The 14,269-nt window shown below is 42.3% G+C and overlaps 1 protein-coding gene across 1 annotated transcript in view; it reads right to left on the bottom strand.

Annotated features, from left to right (window-relative positions):
• Positions 1–14,269, bottom strand: part of Dync1li1 (dynein cytoplasmic 1 light intermediate chain 1) — a 32,310-nt gene that overhangs the window by 2,875 nt on the left and 15,166 nt on the right. Inside the window, exons 4-11 of the mRNA XM_034484192.1 lie at positions 14,010–14,240; positions 10,823–10,992; positions 6,904–6,997; positions 5,939–6,074; positions 5,463–5,574; positions 3,212–3,271; positions 1,682–1,726; positions 917–1,037 (exon numbers count right to left, since the gene is read on the bottom strand). Coding sequence (XP_034340083.1) covers positions 917–1,037; positions 1,682–1,726; positions 3,212–3,271; positions 5,463–5,574; positions 5,939–6,074; positions 6,904–6,997; positions 10,823–10,992; positions 14,010–14,240 — 969 coding nt within the window. The remainder of the gene's footprint in view (positions 1–916; positions 1,038–1,681; positions 1,727–3,211; positions 3,272–5,462; positions 5,575–5,938; positions 6,075–6,903; positions 6,998–10,822; positions 10,993–14,009; positions 14,241–14,269) is intronic.

Genomic DNA, 14,269 nt, shown 5'->3' with positions numbered 1-14,269 from the left:
AAGGGCCAACAGTATTTTTTATTTTATTTATGTTGGGGTGTGTGTGTGTGTGTGTGTGTGTGTGTGTGTGTGTGTGTGTGTGTGTGTGTGTAGGAGCCTACAGAGGTCAGAAGAGGCCTCAGATCCCCTGGAAGTGGAGTAACAGTTGGCTGAGCATCCAGTGCTCTCTTTTGTTTTTTTGAGATTTATTTATGTTTCTGTGCACTTGTGCTCTGCTTACGAGGCTGGCAGATCCTCTGGAACTGGAGTTACAGACAGTTGTGAGCTGCCACGTAGACACTGGGAACTGAACTAGGTTTCTGTGGAAGAGCAGCCATTGTTCTTAACCACTGAGCCATCTCGTCAGCCCTGGGCCAAAAGTATTTTACATAGATGCTAATACACCTCTTCCTTTTCTTTTTCTTCTTGGTTTTTCGAGACAGAGTTTCTCTGTGTAGCCTTGGCTGTCCTGGAACTCACTCTGTAGACCAGGGCACCTCTCCCTTTTAAAACAGCTTCATAATACATTTTTTTTTTTTTACATTTATTCTGTGTGTGTGTGTGTGTATGTGTGTGTGTGTGTGTGTTTTATAGGACAACCTACAGGATTGGTTGTCTCCTGCTACCATGTTCTAGAGATTGAACTCAGCTTGATGGCAAGTACCTTTACCAGCTAAACCATTTACTAACCTAGACTGACTATCAAAATGACTTTCTCCAGTGGTTTCTCACAGGAGACTGCTGAGAGCGTCCCCATGAGCTGTGATGTTCTGAGAAGACACTCGTGTTTACAGCCTGATTCTGAGCTCCAATCTCCTATCTATGAACAAAGCTTACAGAGTATGGAGCAGTACAGGAGAACATTTAAATGGATTGCAGACAAGTGTGTTCAATATAAAATACACTGTACCGTTTTCCCCAAGGGACAGAGCTCTACCTTTCATGTTTGGATCAATTTTTTTGGATCCAGCAGGGATGGGGGACACGCTGGCAACATTGGATGACACAGATCTGTTTGGTGTTCGAGGGGAGCCTCCAGGGACTCTTGGTGATGCATCCTAGGTAAAAATGAGAAAAGCAAAAATACTAATAATTAAAACCCTCATAACATTCAAACACTCCACTAACACCCCACCTCCTCTAATGGGCTTTACACCACAGCCCACTGGTGAGTACTGCCTTTCCTGCCCTCACACTAGAGAACACACAGGCCCATCCCATTCAGACTCCAATTACTGCACTGGAGGGAAGCAGTGCTGCACTGGGTAAGGAGGTGGAGCTCTGGGCACAAACTTGGTCCAGAGCTGGTCCAGCTCTACAATCCCAGGAAGTCGTGTCCTCCCAAACCCCCACTTCCCAGCTCCAGGCAGAGCTGCTCTGTAACAGCACTGCTTTGCAAGACTGTCCTGAGGGTTTGTAAAAGCTCACACACACACACACACACACTCGGCCTGTACAGGGACTGGCATAAAGTAAAGACTGAGGAGAGCTTTACATGATTTCAATGTTCTAAAAAGGAGTACAGATTCTCTAAAACATCTCACAATTCTAGAAGACCAATTGCATGAAGTTTATACTGAAGCGCGCGCACGTGTGTGTGTGTGTGTGTGTGTGTGTGAGAGAGAGAGAGAGAGAGAGAGAGAAAACTGCAACAGCATGTATTGAACATTAACAGTTTTGTCAAAGTCTATATAATACTGACCACAGGCCTTCCAGCTGCAGTTGGAGGTTGCTTTGCTAAAAGAGACTGGAGGAAAAAAAAATTATAGTTTAGACATTCATAGTCTACATTATTGTCTTATTAAAGAAAATGTATATAGCTTAACTCTTGTTTTTTTTGTTTTTTTGTTTTGTTTTGGTTTTTTTTTTGGTTTTTCGAGACAGAGTTTCTCTGTTAGCCTTGGCTGTCCTGGAACTCACTTTGTAGACCAGGCTGGCCTCGAACTCAGAAATCCGCCTGCCTCTGCCTCCCAAGTGCTGGGATTAAAGGCGTGCGCCACCACTGCCCGGCCCATAGCTTAACTCTTATTTTGTTTTCAAGACAGCAGTTAGGAGCACTGGTTGCTCTTCCAGACGACTGGGTTTGATTCCCAGCACCCATTTGGTAGGTACCTCACAACCATACAAACTGCAGTTCTAGGAGATCCTATAGCCCTCTTCTGACCCCCTTGGGTACCAGGCACACACGTGGTTCACATACATATATGCAGGCAAAACATTCATATACATAAAAATAAATCTAAAAAATTTTTAAATGAATACTTAATTTAATATTAAAATTGAATTAATTCTATTCTCTGTGTAGCCCTGACTGTCCTGAAACTCACTCTGTAAACCAGGCTGGCCTTGAACTGAAGAGATCCATCTGCCTCTGCCTCCCAAGTATTGAGATTAAAGGTATGCACCACCACCACCCAACCACAGCTTAATTTTTACATATATGTATACATTAGCTTAAAAAGTAACCATGGTGAGTTCCAGGACAGCCAGGGCTACACAGAGAAACCCTGGCTTGAAAAACAAAAAACAAACAAACAAACAAAAAAAAGTAACCATGGACCAAGCATGGTGATGCATACTTGTAAACTCTGGCACTCAGGAGAAAGAGGCAGGTGCATCCCTGTGAGTTCCAGGCCGGCCTGGTCTACATAATGAGTTCCAGGCCAGTTAGGGCTATACAGTGAGACCTTGTGTCAAAAAATAAATGAATTAGGGACTGGAGAGAAGGCTCAGCAGTTAGAAGCACTGCTTGCTCTTCCAGATCTGTGTTCAATTCCCAGCACTCATACAGAGCTCACAACCATCCAAACTCCAGTTCTAGGAGACCCTACAGCTCTCTTCTGACCTCTTTGGGCACCGGGCATACACATGGTACACAAACATATATGCAGGCAAAACATTCATATACATAAACTAAATCTAAAATATCATTGATTTAATGTTTTAAAAGGCAAAAGCCATGTGGCATGATGGTTAAAGGGATAGAGAGAGACATTTGTCATCTCTCCTGATGACCTGAGTTCAATCCCCAGGAGGACCAACCCTCAAATCTTCTGACAATACAGGAGCTATGGCACACATGCATAATTAACCCCCACCTCAAACACGTAAAACAGATACATAATAAAATTTAAGTATACGATAGTTATATAAATCTACATATGGCTTGAAGGTGAATGAAAGCATCTTTGCATCGGAACTCCACTAGGACTACTCCAGTGTAGCTTCATACCTGTAGCTTCATAAGAAACACTTGGTCATCTTCTGCCATGATCTCCTTCTCATGCACAAACTGAAAGAGTAAGATGAACGCCATGAGTACACTGAACACATTTTGCTAACAACTGCAATAACGTGAACTTTACCAGTACATACACAAGTGATGCCCTGGGGTGGCTGTGTAATTTTGTTAGCTTTACACTGAAAGCTACTCATGATCACTCTATTGAGCAGCTCAACTCTAGAGCCACAGGACTTTCAGCCATGCCTATTCAATTTGGTGTCCAGTAATGGGGTGTTCTAAATGAGTCAGGAATATCTCAGTGGGTGATCTGTTTACTTCCCCTACAGGGGTGTTGAGTCTTTCAAAGGTTAAGTCACATTACATCACTTCTCTGTTCAAATTCCACAACCAGTGCCCATCTCACTGCAGCCTAGATAAAGCCCCCAGGGTCTTAACTCGGCCTCTCACCTCCTGCGCCTGCCCACCTCTCAGCTCTGTCAGCGTCTGTCTTCTCTAGATCTTCCTTCACTGGAGCATGTACACTTTTAGATCCTCCACCTTCACAAGTCTCTTCTTTTTGTGTATGGAATGGGGGATGAGATCCAGAACCTCATGCACTACGAGCTTTATCACTGAGCTATAGCCCGGCTCTGAACCTTCCCCTTCCTGTCAGAGTGGCCACTCCTATAAAAGCTGCCCTCAGCCAACGTTCACCTCCACAGCCTGCTTGTTTCCACAGCTGAAAACTCATTACCACTTGATGGGTGGCTTATGGATTAGAGCTCATGCTACTGTTGTAAGATAGGGTCTCACTCTGCAGTCCAGGCTGGCTTTGAACTCAGTATGCAGATCAGTCTGACCTCAAACATGTGACAATCCTCCCAACTGTGCTTCCAAAGAGCTGGGGTTACAGGTCTGTACCAGCAGGCCCGCTCTGGATCAGCTTATTATTGTACCTATAGCCTCCTCCTTCCTAGCTGGCACTTTGTACCTAAACAGTGTAATGACTGAAGAAAAGGGCACCGTGAAGCTTCATCTTGCTGGCTAAGAATGGGGTGCTGGAGAGGTGGCTAAGCAGTTATGAATGTGCACCAATCTTGCAAAGGACCTGAGTTTGGTTTCCAACACCTACGTCGTATAGCTCACAACTCACTGTAACTCCAGCTCCAAGTGATCCAATGCCCTCTCCTGACCTCTATAGGCAACTGTGTTCCTGTGTACATACACTAACACTAACACCAACACCAACACCAACACCAACACCAACACTAACACCAACACACAAGCCTACACAAATAAAAAGGGGAACATTTTTGTATGCTTTCCTCTTTTATAGCTATCTAAACCAAACTAGCACACTGAGTCACTTGTCTGTGAGCTTGCTTTTCTCACCACTAACAACCACTAACACACAGAAGACAGATGCCATGGGCTGGAGAGATGGCTCAGAGGTTAAGAGCACCGTCTGCTCTCCCAGAGATCCTGAGTTCAATTCCTAGTAACTACATGGTGGCTCATAACCATCTATAATGAGAGCTGGTGCCCTTTTCTGGTATGCAGGCATATATGCAGACAGAGCATTGTATACATAATAAATAAATAAATCTTTAAAAAAAAAGATCGATAACTGCAGTGTAAACACTTCAATTCAACAAGGTTCATGATATACACTATATCAGGATTATTCTTTCCAAAAATGCTGGGCTAAGTCTCTGAGGAAGATTACATGTAAATACTCATGTCACTTTCAGAAAATCTCTATCTGTATGCATCTACTGAACATTATGTATATACAGCTAAATACGGTCATGATGCACACATAAGAACCTTCTAATAGTCCTAAAACCTTAGTCAAAACTAAAGCAAAATGAGAATGTTTTAGATACTATGAGTCAATACGGGTGACAGTGACTGTGGTCAAGATCCACGATAAGGCTCAATGGTAGAAAGGAGAAAATTCCTGTGGCAATGCTTTCTCGGCTCTGAAGTCCACAGCTTCCATCCACTCTAACTGCCCAAGATCTCCATGCTCACTCATACCAAGCTGTGGTTTCCAAAATGGATTCGGTGCTAGTGTCTGCAAAGATAAATGTGCAAGCCCAACACCAGGCGACTGTAGTGGCATTTGCTGGGACAGGTGCATGTGTGAGCTACTCAGCAACCATTCTGATGCAAAGAAGTCTTCTCCCTGTTCCCTCAACATCCCAGACTCCCCTCCTCTCAGCTTACGTCCAGATATCAAGGCCGTTTTAAGATTTACCTTTCGGACAGGAGGTTTGGTTATGATGTCTTCAAAATTATCTTCTACTTTCAAAGTTTGAAAATTTTCATGTAATATTCCTATTTTCTTATCATTATCCCACCCTGCTGGACTGGAGAGAAATGCACATAAAACTATCAGACATTTACACCATCACTTTTGCGTTTAACCCACAGATCATTTTTGGGGAGTTGAGGGAGCACAGCACTAGGGCTCTGTGCATGCAGTGGGGTGTTCTACCACTGAGTGACAACCCCAGGGATCCAACACAGGACTTCATGCATGCTAGGAAAGCATTCTACCAGCCCCTCCCAGAAAGAGTGTCAAATCAAGTTCACATTCTATATTTGGTCATCATATACTGTAACAGCCAAGCAACAAACTATCCCCATGGCCCAGGCCTCCAGTCCCATCTCAAGGGTGAACCCAGAGACTGAGCAATAGTGCAGGACGAACTGCACTTTGAGCACACGTACATGAACACTGCGTCCTTTTCCACCACCACCGCAGGGATCTTGTACGGGAACCCATACAGCTTCTGGACGATGTATTTATAAACTAAGTCTATGTTCTTGTTCTCTTTCACTGAAGTGTAAATCAGCGCTGCACCATCTAACCAGCTCATTAAGGAAAACAGTATGAAATTCATAAACCGCATTTTCAGAGTAACATGCATATACATATGCACAGTGCTTAGGAGGAAATGTCCTGGGTATCTAATATGATGATATAGTTAGCAAGAAGTTCTGACCTGCCCAGCACTCAGGCAGGAGAAACAGGAGGATCACAAGTTCAAAGTCATCTTCAGGTAGATGAAAGTTTGAGGCTAGTCTGTGGTACATGTACATCTCAAAAAAAGAATCTCAGCCGGGCAGTGGTGGCACATGCCTTTAATTCCAGGATGTGGAAGGCAGAAACGGATGGATCTCTGAGTTGGAGACAGCCTGGTCTACAGAGCAAGTTTCAGAACAGCCAGAGCCACTCTGAAAAAATCCTACCCAGAGCTCAGTGTACAGGTACAATACCAATATTTGCAGGCAGAAGCAGGAGGTTCTAGGCTAGACTGTGGCCACACAGTCTTTCTCTTAAAGAAACACATATACCAAAACTCCAGACAAAAGCAAGCCAGCCTCCATTCAGTCTGGGGCTTCTTGCTCGTTCTCTCACTGGATGCCTCATGTGTCCCATAAAAGCCCTTTGTGCTTCTGAGCGCTTCTCCCAAGATGAAAACTTGAGAGAGAAAAATCTCTTCAGAACTGGCCTTGAATAAATCTGATTTCTCCTATTTAACCCCATCTCCATCTCCCATGTTTCCAACAGAGCAGTTCAGTCACCACGTGTGAGTGACCTGGCAGAAAGGGAAAGGTGGAATCATGTTCACAGACTTTCTTTAAGTCCATCCTAACCGTTTTGCTTGGTAGGGCACTCTGTTAAAGGATACACTGTAAACAGAACTTGCGGATGTGTGACTGGATAAAATCGAAGTGTTCATCTCTGTAGTCATGCTCTTTCTCCAGTACACTAATGGCATCACACTGCGGAGATAAAGCAATCATCGGATGGTATTACAGCAGCTTTAATTTAAACACTGCAGTCCAATAGTATGCTGTAAACAACCAAACACTTCAACTGTTGACAGGAGAACACCACAAATCACCAGGACATTATGCTAACAGACGAGCAGGACCTGCAATATCAGCAGACATCCTTGACAGTGCTGGCCTCTGGGTCACAGTCAGTCTGGCCACAATGCTCTAGACACTTTCAGAACATGAAGGAATCAAGACTGGCAGAGTTATGTCCAGTGGTCACAGGTGGCATTCAGGCACTACTCTCTTACAATGGCTGAAGTTATCTAACTCACGTCAGCTCTACAGAACATGGTGGAATTCTCCTTTCACCTGGCTGCACCGTAACAATGTGAGGCTGGCTGTCAAAGGCCCCGCACATGTGCAGGAGAATTCTGCCTTGTTGCAGAGACACACTAAGGACAATGCAGTATTCAAACACGATGACATCCAAATAGTTTTCACTGCAACCCTTCCAAATTGAAGATGTAGAATATAAAAAGATAAGCACTTATACTGTTAATTATTCTATGCAACGTTAGTCTGAGGTCAAATGTCATATATAGATTTGTTATACACACATTATAGAACAGTCTTCCTGTATAATCATGAACATCTGTTTGCCCATTTTATAAAGCACTGAGCAAAATCTCAAATGATTAAAGACACTTCACTGTACGTCTGACTGACTGGTACTGTTTGGTGAGGTATGGCCATTTACTAGAGCTTTTCACCTAAATAGGAGACTGAGGATGTAGCTCAGTGGTAGAGTATGTGTGAGCTCCTGGGTTTAATTCCCAGCATCCTCTCACTCCATAAAAAAGGTTAACTGAGCTGGGCTTTGGTGGAGCACTGTATTTCATAAAATCTTAAGACACCACCAGGTGTGCTTTAGTGTGTAAGTGCTAGAAAGTACAGGGAACATGTAGGGAAAGGAAATAAAACAAAAAGTATTAAAGCCCCAAGAGTGTGTGTCCTCAAAGGGACTGCAGTGTGACAACTTAAAGAACGACAGTGGTGAAGTGGCTCAGTAGCTGGCACTTGCCAGGAAGCCTGACATCCTGTATTCTATCCCAGGTCCTGAAGAGTGGAGAAGAGACCCACTGCCCACATACTGTCCTCTGACTTCCACAGTTACTATAGAAAAGCTCACACACATGCAAAATAAATGTCACCACCACCACCATCATCTTTTAAGACTGAACACAGGGATTCAGGAAGACTGTTTTTTCCATGTTAGGTCCAGATAGTAACTTCAGTTAACTCTCCTTCCCACACCATGGACAGGGCTTCTCTGAGTAGCCCTGGTTGTTTTAGAACTCATTGTGTAGACCAGACTGGCCTTGAACTCATAGCCTGCCTCTGTCTTCTACATGCACCATCAAATTTTATTAATCTATGATTCATTTGCTAAAGACTCAGGTCCCCTTAAACTTAGTGCTTTTCCTTTAAAATACAGAATTGGGTTTTTTTATACCAAGTTATGGTTTTAAAATCTTGACAAACTTGCTGATAAGCAGTGGTTGAAGTGCACACAGACCCCAGATATGTGAAATTCTACAGGAAAGACCTCACGCTGCATCCCACCAAATCACTACTAGAAAAGCAGACACCAAGTTTCCACTTGTTTAAAAATTTCCACCCCACTCCTTAGTTAATGATAAGTTATAAAATTTAAACTTAAGCCAGGTCTTTAGATTTTTTCTTTTTATCATTTTTATCCCAAAGATGAAAATACTTTGGACCTTCATCTCGTTACATGCACCTTTTCCACAGTATAAAGATCAGGAATAATTTTAGGCCTTTAGGGTTATATTTATATTAGTTCTAGGAATGTGGCTCAAGGCAGAACATCTATGTAGCCTATCCAAGGCCCTGTGTTTCAGGGGAGTGAACAGAGCAGTTTCTGTTCTGAAACTTTCTCAACTATTCCACAGTGGACTAAAAACACATTACCTAGTACCAAGGGGAAAGAAAATGGGCTTTGGCAGGTAAGTTATGTCTTAAAAGAAGTATCTTTCCATTATAAAGTATATTCAGTAAAAGAACTAAGTTAGAGAAATTTTTCTTTCTTTTCTAAGTATGAGATAAGGCCTAGCTATGTAACACAGGCTGGTCTGGAGCTCATGACCTTCTGATTCCTGAAATCTTGGATTCAGGTGTGCACTACCATGTCCAGAAAGCCAACAGAATGCTGAAAACAGTGATTCTGTCAGCACTTTTTAATAAATACACAAATAACAAGTTCTTAATAACGGCATATCAATGTTATATAACAGGTGATATGAGGAGTTTAAAAGTCAGCGCTGGGCAGTGGTGGCACACGCCTTTAATCCCAGCACTTGGGAGGCAGAGGCAGGTGGATTTCTGAGTTCAAGGCCAGCCTGGTCTACAGAGTGAGTTCCAGGACAGCCAGGACTACACAGAGAAACCCTGTCTTGAAAAAACAAAAAACAAAACAAAACAAAAAAAAGTCAGCTGTAGACTATGGACACAGTGTTACCTAAAATGCTTGCCTAACATATACAAGGCTCTAGGCTCATCCCCATCCTGGGGTGCAGGAGTGGGGAAGGGTTGCATTCATCTGGAAATACTTATCTCTTATAACATTAAGAAATTAGTACAAGGGCTGGAGAGATGGCTCAGCAGTTAAAAGCACCGTCAGCTACTTTTTTAGAGGTACTAAGTTTAATTCTAAACAACCACACGGTGCCTCACAACCATCCATCCTAGGATCTGATGCTCACTTCTGGCATGCAGCATATATGCAGATAGAGCTCACAAGTACATAAAATAAATAAATAAGAAAAAAAAAGTCTAGCTTTAAAATAAAAAGTACAATAAGCTGCTGGTGGTGATGGTAGTGGTGATGGAGGTGGTGATGGAGGTGGTGATGGAGGTGGTGATGGAGGTGGTGATGGTGGACACCTTTAATCCCAGCACTTAGGAGGCAGAGGGATTCAAGGAGACTACACAGAGAAACCCTGCCTCAAAAAACAAAAGCAAAAATGATAAAAATAGAAAAAGAACTAGTATAATAAAAGGTAATGCTGAAAAGCATTTCACTTTAAGTTGCACATAGCGGTGACACACGTGTTTAATCCCAGCACTGGAGACAGAGGAAGCAGAGTTCCTTCCTGGTCAGCCAAGGTTAGACAGTGAGACCTGTCTCAAAACAAAAGAAATGAACAAAAACAAAGAACAAAAAGGTATTTTACTTATAAAAATTCTAAGCCTTTGTGGGCTGTAGAGATCGTGCAGCAGGTAAGAGCACTGGCTGCCCTTCCAGAAGATCCAGGTTCAGTTCTCAGCACCCACCTGGCAGCTCACAATCACCTACAACTCCAGTACCAGGAGACCTGATTCCCCTTTGGCCTCTGAGAGTACTGCATGCACATGGTGCACAGACATACAGGAAAGCACAACACTATACACATTTTAAACACATAAACTAAATACTAATAATCAATAAGCTATCTTATCATCTATAATGATTTCTAAGGAACTAACGGTAAGGTCTAACTGAAATTCTGAAGATCAAGTTCAACCATGAACAATGTATTTGAAATACTATTTTTTTTTTTTTTAAAAGAAACTGTTCCAGACTCCAAACACTGTATCAGTGTGGTAGTGCATGCTTGTGGCTCCATTGTCCAGAGACCAGAGCATGAAGAAAGTGAAACAGATGATAGCCCGTGGACACATAAGACTCTGTCTCAAAAGAAAACAAGTCATCTAAGAAAACTAGCACCCCAAAACCAAAAAAGTTGCAAAGTCAGGAAACAAACTAACCTTTGTACAGACTACAAGCACTGGTAGGCCCAGGTTGTGTGTGAGTGTGTCCGCACCCAGGGGCAGGACAACACTGTCATCTCTGTCCTCCTGTGCAGCTGTGGTTCTTCTCTGAGGGGAAGCTGGGAAGTCTTCTCCGGGCTCCACATACTCTTGGAAGTCTCTAATCACTGCCAGTCAAAGGAAACTTGGTTTAGAAATGGCACTATGTGAGCCTTCTTTACCTCTGCTACAATTTAAATTTATTTTTTCTGGGCTGAGATACTATCTTACATAGGAAAAGAAACAAAGAATTACTTTAGAAATGCTATGTATACAAAAGAAAAGTATACAAAGACAGGGCACACATTACTGATTTTATAGATGTTTCCACACTGATGGCTCTACACAGTGGGGTTCTGAATAGGGTTAGTTAGTTAGTTAGTTAGTTAGTTAGTTAGTTATATAGGACTTTGGAAGCCAGGGAGATGGCTCAGTGGTAAAAGTCCCTGATGCCAAGCCTGATGACTGAGTTTGATATCTGAGACTCACGAAATGGAAGGAGAGAACTAACTCCTGCAAATGTTCCTAACCTCCACATTTAGTTGTACCTGAATCCACATACACAAGTAAAAAAATATGATTGTGTTAAGTGTGTATAGACAGACTCTCCACATGTGTGTACTGCATATGCACAAATACATACACACACAAACTGAAGCTTTGGCCCTTCTTCTTTAAAGGAAGGAATTACATAAAACTAAACATAGAAGAAAAAGAATCCATAACTTAAGCATAGTCCTGTGGCTAAACAGATGGCTGCTTTTCCAGAGGACCTGGGTTTAATTCCCAGCACCCACATGGTGTCTAACAATCATCTGTAATTCCAGTTCCAGGGAGCCTGATGCTCTCTTCTGGTCTCCATGGGCACTAAATATACATAGTATACAGACAGACATGCATGCAAAACACCCATACACATAAAATAAAAGAAATAAAACATAGTGCTAACTGAGCATGTAAGACTACACCTGTATTCCTAGCATAAACTGAGACAGGTGTAGTTCAGACAGTCCTTAACTCCTCAGGCTTCAGCCTGCAGAGAGCTGAGATTATAGGCAAGAGCCACCACACTCGGCTGCAGACTTTTTTCTCTTGTGAGAGGCTCTCCTTATGTAGTTCAGGCTGGCCTGGAATCCACTTCACTCAGCCTCCTGAGTATTGGGACTGTAGGTGAACTAGCATGCTCTGCATGAATACAGATCCTAATCAGGTATGTCCACAATTCCTTTCTGGTTAGGAGTTTCTACCAGGGGCTGGGGAGATAGCTAACTTGGAAAAGTACTTATTGGCAAGCACAAGAACCCAAGTTCATATCTCCACCATTCACATAAAAGCTAGGCCCAGTTGTAAGTACTGTAATCCAAGCACTACTGATGCAGAGACAACCAGATGTCTGCAGCTCACTGGCCAGCTACAGCTGAATAAGTGAGCTCCGGGTTCAGTGAGAGACTCTGTCTCAAAATACAAGGTGGATAGGCTGGAAAGATGGCTCAGCTCTTGGCAAAATTTGATTTTCAGCACCAAGGGCAGCTCACACTGGTATAATATAGAAGTTTGGTCTTTCTTCCTCCCAGCCCCATGCCCCCAGAAATAAGATTAAGACTCAAATGTATTTACAAATACCTTGGCCATATTGCTAGGTTCTTCTCTAACTAGATCATAACTTAAAATAACCTGTTTATTTTAATCTACATTCTGCCATGTGACACAGGTACCATGTCTGTCTTGTCATATCTGCCTGGGCGAATGTCCCCTTTATTCTATCCTGAGTTCAGCTACCTGATGGTTTACTTCCATCTCCTCCTCCTTCCGGGGCAAATCTCTCTTGCCTCTCACTATTTCCCAGAATCCTTTCTCTTCCTGCCAGTGTCCCACCAGGTCATTGGCTATAGGTTTTTCAATTGATATGAGATGCTTATAAGAGATTCTCTACAGTGTAAATTTAGCTCCAGGGATCCAAAGTCCTCTTTGGACTCTGTAAGCTCCTGCACTCACATGTGAACATTTCTTACAACATATACACAAAATTAAAAATAAAGGGGTCACCAGGCGGTAGTGGTGGCATATGCCTTTAATCCCAGCACTCAGGAGGCAGAGACAGGTAAATCTCTATGAGTTTGAGGCCAGCCTGATCTACAGAGCGAGTTCCAGGACAGCCAAGGCTATACAGAGAAACTCTGTCTCAAAAAAACAAAATAAATAAATAAAATAAGTATATCAATCAATCAATAAATAAATGGGATCTATCTATCTATATGGGCACACCCACACAAACTCATACATAATACATACAAGAGTAAAGCAGAAACATACATGATTCTAATACAACCATGGACTGGAGGTGTTGGGAAGAGAAACAACTCCACAGACAGTGATCATCAATGACAGGAAACTATAGGTTAAAATCTTTTAAGAAAGTCAAGTGTGGTGGCATGCCTGCAATCTCCTCATGGAGGGAAAGGGAGAAGAATTGAGTCCAGCCTAAGGTACAAAGGGAGACATTGTTCCAAAAACAAACAAACAAACAAACAAACAAACATATATTTAACATAACAGTTCATATACAACACACACAAGATTGTGAACCAGAGCATAGAGCAATGGTTCTAGCACAGCATGGACTGAGGGGAGGAGGGAAAATGACTGCATAGGCAAAGTCACCTCCACTCTAATGAACTCTGTAAATAATAAAACATCTTAAGATCTTTTCATGCGCATTTCATATTAACAAAGTTGATAAGCTACCAGTCACAAAAATGCTGGGAGTGATAAACTGAAGGAGGGCTCACATTTTTACCAGTAAAAACAACCTTTCAAAAGAAAGACACATAGTCATTTGAAAAGAGTAAAACATACTTTTACCAAAGGATTTAATATTAAATATTAAAATTCTATATATCATTCAAATCAAATTTCAAAATGGTAGTCATATTGCATTTCCTTCACTGAATCTTGTTTATAGAGAAAACAATTGGAATGGCTTTTATAGTCAGCTAAGATATCTCAATAGAAGCCCGAATTAGCATGCCTGGTTTTTATAGTCAGCTAAGATATCTCAATAGAAGCCCGAATTAGCATGCCTGGTTTTTATAGTCTGCTAAGATATCTCAATGGGAGCCCGCATTAGCATTTTCTAGCCACTTACACTTCTGCTCCATTTCCTTCATCTCTTCAGGGGGGATTTTCAGCTTGTCAACGTGTTCTCTCACCACACTTGCCCATTTCTGTAAGGAATCCAAAGCAGTCCAAGGCTTTGACATATCAACGACTAACATGACCAGAGTGTCCCTCAGAGAAAGGGCATCCAGTGAGAACTTGAGTAGCCCTTTGTGGTATAGATCTCCATCTAAGATCCATACATTACATCTTGTTTGATCTACAAAAGAAAACAAAAAACAAAAACAA

Source organism: Arvicanthis niloticus, chromosome 21, assembly GCF_011762505.2.
Source record: "Arvicanthis niloticus isolate mArvNil1 chromosome 21, mArvNil1.pat.X, whole genome shotgun sequence".
Classification (NCBI taxonomy): domain Eukaryota; kingdom Metazoa; phylum Chordata; class Mammalia; order Rodentia; family Muridae; genus Arvicanthis; species Arvicanthis niloticus.
This window is presented reverse-complemented; position numbering and strand designations above follow the sequence as displayed.